The 9,903-nt window shown below is 47.5% G+C and overlaps 1 protein-coding gene across 1 annotated transcript; it reads right to left on the bottom strand.

Annotated features, from left to right (window-relative positions):
- Positions 1–610: 610 nt before the first annotated feature.
- Positions 611–1,195, bottom strand: LOC125516908 (uncharacterized). The gene has a single exon (XM_048682174.1). The coding sequence runs from the start codon at positions 1,193–1,195 to the stop codon at positions 611–613; it is 585 nt and encodes a 194-aa protein (XP_048538131.1).
- Between the last annotated feature and the right edge of the window lie 8,708 nt (positions 1,196–9,903).

Here is a 9,903-nt window from a genome sequence, read left to right on the forward strand (position 1 = left end):
GTCTTGCTTGGCTCGCAGGGCGTCGTCTGGACTTGGAGGAACCGCGTGTGCAAACGGCGACGTCGCAAGAGTCCACGCAGGTGGTGGGGAGAGCAAAAGGTACGCGCCGGGGGTAATGGCGGATCGCTGTCGACTCACTCTCGTCCCACTCTCCGGGGAAAATGACGGATCACGGTCCCGATCGAGAAGGCAAATTACGTCCAGATCGCAGTCGCAGCAGGTGATGGATGGAAAGGCAACCGGCCGGCATATTCGAGGTTTTCAGGGTTCAGACGTGCACCTTGTTTGCCTGTGTGCTTAGAGCATCTTCAACATGCGCCGGACGCGCCGCGTGCAAAAAACAGATTTGCCGCGCGCGCATCGCCTGATTTGACACGGCGCGCAGCGCTGGCTCCAGCAGCCGCGCTAAAATGCAGCGCGCGCGACAACATTTTCGAAAGCATAAAAATAAAAATAAATTGCATAGATAAAAAATAAAGATAAATTGCATAGATAAAAAACGATACAAAGGTATTTTATATCGGTGCAACTAGATAGATAGTTCGAAAACATAGATAGATAGAACTACGGTGCAACTAGATAGAAACTACTACGGCGTACTAGATAGAAACTACTCCAAATCGCTACCACCATCATCACCATCATCATCCTCGTCGGTGTTGTCTGAGGTATCGAGCCAAATGTCGTCCCAACGTTCATCGTCTGACATGAAGATCGACCTCCCACCTGCTGAAACGATGTCGCACTGCGCATTCGCCAATGCCTTCCGCCGACGCCGGTCCGACCGCTCCGCGCGGCGCCTTGCCGTCCTCTCCGCCCAATAGGCACGCTCGTCGGCGACGTCTTCCGGGTGGCGACGGCGCCACTCCGTCATGGCTCGCTCGTCCTCCTCGGCGATGAGGAGGCGGCGACAGCGCCGAGCGTGGTCGGCACGGTCCATGTCGGTGATGAGACGCAGCGGAGGGGCGACGCGCTGCGCCTGCTCGCGCGTGAAGACGTCCCGGAAGTTCATCTGCGTCCGGGGCCTATCCAACCGCCACGCCGCCGCGTCGTACGCGCGGGCCGCCTCGTACGCGCTCCGGAACGACCCGAGGCCGAGCCGGACGTCGCCGGACCGGATCTCGGCGGAGTACCAGCCGTTGGGGCGCTCGCGGACGCCGCGGTAGCCCGACGAACCCCGGCGGCGCGGCGGCATGGTGGCGCGGTGGTGGCGCGGAAAGCGGCGAAGCGGCGAGGTTGCGAGCGGAGGGCGCGTGGCTGTGTCTGTGCGCGTGGCATTTTATAGGCGCGCGCGAAGCGGCGCGTCAAATCTACCGCGCCGCGTGCCGCTTTCTCCCGCGCGCGCGCAAACTATTGCCGCGCGCGATAACTTCCCGCCACCGCTGAAGCGCGCGGAACCAGCCGGCGCGCGCTAAACCCAAATTTTATCGTGCGGGCGCGTCTTTTGCAACACCTGTTGGAGATGCTCTTATTTCTGGCAAAGCATGTGCTGTTTACACTCTTTACACTGACAGGTCGAACTCGAACGTACGGGTGAAAGAAAGCTTCAGTTGACAGTAACTTTTAGGTTTGATTTTGAGATCTAGCAGTGTGTGTGCAACTGCGACAGCAGTACACACAGACGCAAACCTGTGCGCGCGGCTCTTTCTGACCCGAACAGCCAAACAAAACATGCCACTAGGGCACCTAGCTGGAAGGAATTCTGAGGATGTGGTTGGTGATGCTGGTCAGTAATCACACACATGCAACTAGTATTATTTAGTTTAGCGCTTGGACCATAAGTGGTTGCCCTACTCCTTGCAGTAATCAGCAAAGTACCCCGATCGAGCTAGCTAGAAGCATCAACAAGGTCCCGCAGTTTCGTGGGCGCGGCTGTACGCACAGCGAAGCAGCTGCATGCATGCATGCAATGCAGGACCTCACCGACCGATCTAGCATCAACAAGGTCCCGCAGTTTGCATGCATGACAACTGATTAGTGTATCGTGCAATCAATGTGATCCCAAATTAATTGGGCGCGTGTCGTTTGTTGGCCTTTGTCCCGGTGCTCGCGCGCGTTGCTGTTCTTTTATATTTAGAGATTTTGGTGAGGTACTGAGACGAAAAATTTCATGGTTTTGAAGTGAGAGAGGTGAGACCGAGCTGTGAAGCACAAGTGACTTTTTTTTTTGAGAAACAAGCCGGAGAAGTACGGTGTTAGATAATGGCCCATGCAGGCCCAATAAGCTGCTACAACCGAAAGAAACCCCTGGCATGGTGCGCGGGGGGGGGGGGGGGGGGGATCGGTGGTTTTTTCCCTCTAGCTAGGGTTATCTCTCCTCTCGTCGCCGACGTTGAGAAAAATCTTCAATTCCCGGGGCTTACCTCCGCCTCTGACCCTCCCTCTCGGGCTTTCAGGAACAGCCTGTGATGTTCTCGGCCTTGGACGGAGTAGGGGACGAGAGGAGTCTACGGAGTTTCCGCATCAAGATCGATCTCGAGCTGTGACCATGGCGAACAAGGGGAGTTCTTCGGCGTTGGGAGACAAGGCCAAGTGAAAGATTGATGATCTCATGAAGGAGTTGGCGTTGGGAGAAGATGATCTGGACGATGTGATATTTGAAGAAGATGATGCGCCACCAGCAGATGATCTCCGATGGATGATCTTGGTCAGGGTGCACATGGATAAGGGCTTCAGCACGTACTGGTTTTTCCGCAATATGAGGTCGGCTTGGGATCTGGCAAGGACAGTAAAGATCAAAACCCTAGAGGACAATTTCTTTATCATGCAGTTTAACTGCCTAGGGGATTGGGAGACGGTAACCCAAGGAGGCCCCTGGCACTTCAGAGGCAATCCGGTGATAATAACACCGTATGATGGTTACACCAAGCCGACTACTATTGAACTATTCAAGTTCGATATATGGGCTCGGATTATCGACCTTCCCATTGCTTATCATGGTAAAGTCAAGGCTCTGGCTTCGAAGCTCGGCGAGTTTGTTGATTCTGAACCCTCATCCTTTGATTTTGAGGGGAACTTTTATCGTGTGAGAGTGCGCCTGGATGTGCGTAATCCTCTGAAGAAAGCAACTTCCATAGTCTGTGCAGGAGAGCGCGAGATCTTTGCGGTTAAGTACGAGCGACTGCCGCACTGGTGCCAGGTGTGTGGGATGATGGGTCGTGAGTTCAAAGAACATGGTGATGGAGTCCACCCTCCTTGAGCACTAATATACAAAAACCTCCGGGCACCAGCCACAACTGCTTGGGCTACGAGGCGCCGTAACAATCATAATAATAATCAGAAGAGGCAGCAGAACCAGAACAAGGATGAAAACCGAGCTGATGATATGGCTAGCATGAGGGAAGGGGATGCTCATATGGAAGTGGTCGATCCCAGCAGGAAACGTGGCTCTGTGGAGGTGGTCACCCCGTCAGCATCGACGGGCATGGAGCTTGTGCTTGTTGAGAAGACCAAAGGGGGGTGCTGTTACTAGCCCGCCACCCAAGCAGGATCTGAAGAGGCCCAAGACAAGCTTATTACCAGACAAAGCAGCTCAAGAGAAAAACAGCTCAGGGAGTGTGAAGAAAGCAGCCGGTGGTGTAAAAGGTTTGATGGGCGTTTGGCGGCCTCCTCGACAGAGGACCGCCGGGCCCAATGAATCTTCTTTGCTGGAACTGTCGCGGGTTAGGCAATGCCCGGACAGTTCAAGAGCTGCGAGAACTCGCGTTAAAGTTTGCCCCTAAAGTACTATGCATTGTAGAGACTCAAATAAGTAGAGCTCAAGCTGAAAAGTTAGCTAGTACTATAGGTTTCGATTGTTCTTTTGGTGTTGACCCCACTGGTAGAAGTGGAGGTTTGGTTATGTTTTGGAATAATGAAATAAAAGTGGAGAATTTGGGTTATTCGAGATACCACATAGATGCTAAAATTTCTGATCTTGGAGGTGCCCCGTGGAGAATGACATGTTTTTACGGCGAGGCGCAGACTCATCTTCGCCACAATATATGGGACACCATGAAAAATCTAGCAACTACTGAAACTCTACCCTGGATTTGCCTAGGTGATTTTAATGAAGTGTTAAGGCATGATGAGCATGTTGGAATTGGCAGCAGAAGCCGGTCACAAGTCCAGGGGTTCAGAGACGTGGTTGATATCTGCGGCTTGATGGAACTAGGTTTTAATGGAACAAGTTGGACCTATGAAAAGAAAGTTGCAGGAGGCACTTTCACAAGGGTTCGACTCGATAGAGCACTTGCCACGGCGGATTGGTGTGAGCAATTTCCGCTGGCTTTGGTGCAACACCTGATGGCAGCGACGTCAGACCACTCACCCATCTTGGTGCAGCTGGTGGCTAAGCAAGATAAAGGAACTAGACAGTTCCGTTATGAAACTATGTGGGAAACTCATGCAGACCTAAAGGAGACTGTCCGAGCTGCTTGGCAGCCGAATGGTCACGAACTGACAGTTGAGGAAGTCCGAGCTAAACTAGAACCACTTGCAGGAAATCTAGGAGACTGGAGCAAAGCAACATTCGGCAGTGTTCGAGGTGAAATCCGAACGCTAAAAAAGGAGCTAGAAAGGCTGCATGGCAGCCCGAACAGATCTGGACCAAGTCAGGTAGAGGTCAAGATCAATGATAGGCTGATCGAGCTATATCTGCGGGAAGAACTCATGTGGAGACAGCGGTCCAGAGTGCAATGGCTATCGGAGGGAGATCACAATACCCACTTCTTCCACCTTCGGGCGTCCATGCGCAGACGGAAAAATTTGATCAAGGCTCCTCAAAAACCGGATGGTCAGGTTACCGAAGATGTGACATAGATGAAGCAGCTAGCACGGGATTATTATAAGCTCCTGTACACCTCAGAAGGAGTTCAAGGCGTGGACGAAGTGCTACAACATGTTCCAGTGAAGGTTACAGCCGCCATGAATGAGCAGCTACTTGCACCATGCGATGAGAAGGAAGTTAAAACAATGCTCTTTCAAATGTTTCCCACCAAGGCCCCTGGTCCGGATGGCTTCCCAGCGCACTTCATTCAGCGACACTGGGATGTTTGTGGTACAGTGGTATCTAAGGCAGTTCTGGGCATCGTTCGAGGGAAGGAGAGCCCGGCCTGTTTGAATGATACTATGCTGGTCCTTATACCCAAGGTATCAAATCCTACTATGTTATCTCAATTTCGTCCCATAGCTTTATGTAATGTGTTCTACAAAATTGCTTCGAAAGTTCTTGCAAACCGTCTCAAGGTTATCTTGCCAGAGATCATATCAGAAGAGCAGTCGGCCTTTGTTCCAGGAAGGCTCATTACGGACAATATAATCTTAGCTTACGAGTGTTTGCACTTCATGAAGCGAAACAGATCCAAGGATAACAATTTTTGTGCTCTCAAGCTCGATATGATGAAGGCTTATGATAGAGTGGAATGGGGGTATCTTAAAGCAATTATGGAGAAACTGGGTTTTGCAGCACCTTGGGTTTCAGTAATCATGAACATGGTGAGCTCAGTTTCCTTCTCAGTAATGTTTAATGGAAGCAAGTTAGAAGAATTCAATCCCACACGTGGAATCCGTCAAGGAGATCCCATCTCTCCATATCTTTTCTTGTTGGCAGCAGAGGGCCTTTCATGCCTATTAAACTCACACAATCAGTCATCCCAACTTTGCGGCATTAAGGTGGCACCGACGGCACCGGAGGTGAACCATCTTTTATTCGCGGATGATAGCCTGCTGTTCTTCAGGGCAAGTATGAATGGAGCCGAGAAGGTATTAAACCTGTTGGATACATATTGTATGGCCTCAGGGCAGAGAATTAACAAGGAAAAGTCATCTATATTCTTTAGTAAGAAAAACCCACAAATTGTGAAGGATGCAATCAAGGGTTATCTTCAAGTGCCTAATGAGTCTTTGAGCGACAGATACTTAGGGATGCCGACAGATGTTGGGCATTCGAAAAAAGGCACTTTCAAGTATTTGAGTGATCGGGTGTGGGATAAAGTAAAGGGATGGGTGAGCAAGTGTCTGTCAACGGGAGGTAAGGAGGTTCTCATAAAATCAGTAGCTCAATCTATCCCGGTATACTCAATGTCTTGTTTCAAACTCCCACGTGGTTTGTGGGATCACATCAAGTCAATTATACGCAAGTTTTGGTGGGGATGCAAGCAAGGGGAACGAAAACCAGCTTGGGTCTCATGGGAGGTGATGACACGGCCTAAATACCTAGGGGGTCTCGGATTTAGGGACTTGGAATTATTCAATCTTGCATTGTTGGCACGGCAAGCATGGAGGTTGCTGCAAGAACCCTCAACGCTTAGTGCAAGAATCCTTAAGGCCTCATATTTTCCACAAGGTTCAATTCTGGAGGCTGAACTTGGTACTCGGCCGTCCCAGATATGGAGAGTTATTCTTGATGGTCGGGATATGCTCAAGTAAGGTTTAATACGCAGGATCGGCAATGGCCAAAGCACAAGTATTTGGCATGATAACTGGATCCCCAAAGAAACAACGCCAAGGCCAATAACCTCGCTCATTCCAAATCCTCCCGAGAGGATTTCAGACCTGTTACAGCCAGCCAATGCTTCCTGGAGTGTGGGGCTGGTTCGCTCTATATTTTTACCCATTGATGCAGAGGCGATTTTGTGGATTCCGGTATGTACTAGAAACACTGAAGATTTCTGGGCGTGGGCACCGGACAGCAAAGGCAGATTTTCGATGAGCTCGGCATATAAATTTATGATCAAAACAAAACTTCAGCAAGAGAGTTGGCTCGAGGGAAGGAGTGGGACATCCAACGAACAAGCTGAAGGAAAATCCTGGACATCACTTTGGAACTTGACAGTGCCATCCAAAGTGAAAGTGTTCATGTGGAGGCTAGCAAGGCATTCGCTTCCAACCACGGATGTTCTACGCAAGCGAAACATGGTCGTCCAAGATGCATGTCCCCTGTGCGGCTGCGAGGACTCATGGAGACATGCGCTCCTTTCATGTACCATGTCACGCTGTATTTGGGCTCTCTCAGACGATCAACTTGTGGCGCAGATGACTTTCAATGAAGAAACAAACGCCAAGCACTGGATGTTCGAGATGCATGCTACACTAAGCCATGACCTATTCACAAGAATGGTGGTAACATTATGGTCAGTTTGGTATGTTCGGCGGAAAGCAATCCATGAGGCAATATTTCAGAGCCCGGTACAAACCATCGCCTTTGTGGACTCCTACTTACATGAGCTGCAACATCTACAGAAGCCGACTGTGCGGTCTTCTGGAGTCGGCCGATCTCCCCGACCCACGGAGGAAAGATGGCTCGCGCCGCCCCAAGACTGTATGAAGATGAATGTTGATAGTGCGGTCGCTCGCCACAGAAGAGGAGGAGCAGTTTCGGCAATATGTAGAGACAGTCAAGGAATTTACCTTGGGTCCTCAGCGATGGTGTATCCCGGTGTGACCGACCCAGTGATGCTCGAGACATTCGCCTGCAGGGAAGCTCTATCACTTGCAGAGGATCTTAATCTGCATAAGATCACGGTGGCGTGTGACAGTCAGGGAGTGATTGACGACATCAACAAGGGGACGGGAGGACCCCATGCTGCTATAGTACATGAAATAATAGCGCGTAAGAGTGGTTTTCAGTTTTGTAATTTCATTCATGAGCGTAGAAACTATAACTTTGAGGCTCATAAGCTCGCCAAGTTCTCTTGTAACCTGCAATTAGGTAGACATGTGTGGTTGGGAACTTCTCATGACCCAACAGTTGTACCTATGAACATTGCGTTGGAATAAAAAGCTTGGCGAGTTCCTCTAAAAAAAATGGCATGGTGCAGGATCTGGGTATACAGCATCTACATGTTGCCTCGTCAACCATATCCATGAAGGTGCAGGAGGGAATTATGGTTGCATCATTAGAGAAATCAAAGAGACCGCAAATATTTTTTTTCTTCATGTGTCTCTCAGCATGAATTGAGAGCTTCAAACTTTAAAGCACATGGACTAGCTAGCTAGGCTTGGTGTCTCCCTTACCCACAGTAGACATATTTAGTCAGGCAACCCTTATGATTCCGATGTAATCCTTGTAAACATTCTTGATGTTCAATATAGCTACTTTCGCTAAAAAAAAAAAATCCTTCATCGCCTATTCATTCGGCGTAATCACTAATTAAAAGTTTCTTTGTAAAGATCACTCTCACCTCCTCCCCAGAGCTCTTATTTAACACATTTTGCGTTCAAATACACTCGTGACACACACACATAGCTCGGGCGTTGTAGTGAGCGAAAAAGACTCAAGACGTATGTGCCCGTACAAGGAATAAAACTACTTACCTCCCATTGGTGAACGAGTGTCCTTAGCCACTAGGGCTGAGAAGTGTAAGTGGTTAATCAACAGCGTGAAAATTTAAGAACTACATGCAGTAGACGGTCCAAACCTCTTTTTAAAAATTTCAAACATTTCTTTGAAATTGTGAACAGTTTTTAAAAGGCACAAAATGTGTGAAAACCAAATATTTTTAGAACAACGTGAACAACTTTTAATTTTGAGAAAAGTGAACAAATTTTGAAAAACATGAACAAAATTTTGAAATTCCGAGTATTTTTTGAATAGTCAAACATTATTGAAAATTGTGAGATTTTGAAAATATGAACAACTTTTCAAAACGTGTTTTTTAAACAAAAATAATTAATTGAATTTTTAAACATTTCAAAAAGCACAAACAAATATCCAAAAACATTAACAAAATTTTGCAATGCCAAACATTTGTTTTGAAGTTTTGAGCAAGCTTTGAAATTCTGAGCATCTTTTGAACTTTTTCAATTTATGGAAAAGGGAAAAAGAAAAGAAGAAGAAAAAAACCATGAAGAAAACAAAAAAGGACGAAAAAACTTGATTTAGCGCTCGTTTCGCTCGCTGTTAAAATGGGCTAGCCCAGTGCACTCGGCTCTATGTGAAGGGTCGACTATACAGTGCATTGAGCGGCATATAGGAAATTCCCCTCCTCTATTTGTGACAAGTGGTTCATTGCATGTGTGACACTTCTTATAACCTTAGCTTTTTTGTGCAATTACTAGCAAGATGATCGTGCATTGCACGGAACATCAAAATGCATTTTTTTTACAAAACACCTGCTATGATTGACCCATGCAAAATAATCCCATGTGTAAAAACTAAATGATATCTCAAGAATCTTGAGAATTTTATCGAAAAAATGATATCTCGAGAAAGATGAAATATAAGGTGAGGAGGAGTGGGGCGTGGTGGTGACTGATGGTCATACCAGGCGGAGGCATGGGGATGGACGGCGCCGGCAGGCGGCAGCGGCCCATGCTAGATTGTTCCAGAGACTTTCTTTTTTAATTTCTCAACAATGAGGTGTGGGAGATAAGGATGAACGAGGCAAGGCCCTATCTGTAAATATGGAGAGAGGCGCAGGTATCTTTTATAAAATTGTCATAGTTTACTTTCTATCCGTCAGATATAGATCGGACGGTCTATATTACAAAATGACAGACAGACCATCATCACCAACTCGGTTTTTTTTTATAAGAGTAGAGATTTTTTCAAAATGTTTCATCTCTTGAACCATGCATCTGAATCACAAACCATTTTTACAGTTACATTTCTTGCGTCAAAATCTTCGAAATTACATCTTGTTTTACTAGATTTGGGCAAACCTTTTATTCAAAAAAACTGAAACAAAAAAAGTGGGAACCAAATAAACCAAAACTGAAAAACCTAAAACCGAAAACAAAAGAACAGAAACAAAAAAACCAAATAGTACCCATGTAGTTTAGCATCAACAAAGGGAGCATCAACTCACCTCTCATGAACCAACAACAATCATCGTTGCACTATTATTTTAGCATCAACAAAGTGACCGTCAACACATCATCTGGATGAATATCAAGGACCGGAGGTAGCTTTGCCGTTTTTTT

The sequence above is a fragment of the Triticum urartu genome, chromosome 6A, assembly GCF_056163025.1.
Source record: "Triticum urartu cultivar PI428250 chromosome 6A, HENAU_Tu73, whole genome shotgun sequence".
Classification (NCBI taxonomy): domain Eukaryota; kingdom Viridiplantae; phylum Streptophyta; class Magnoliopsida; order Poales; family Poaceae; genus Triticum; species Triticum urartu.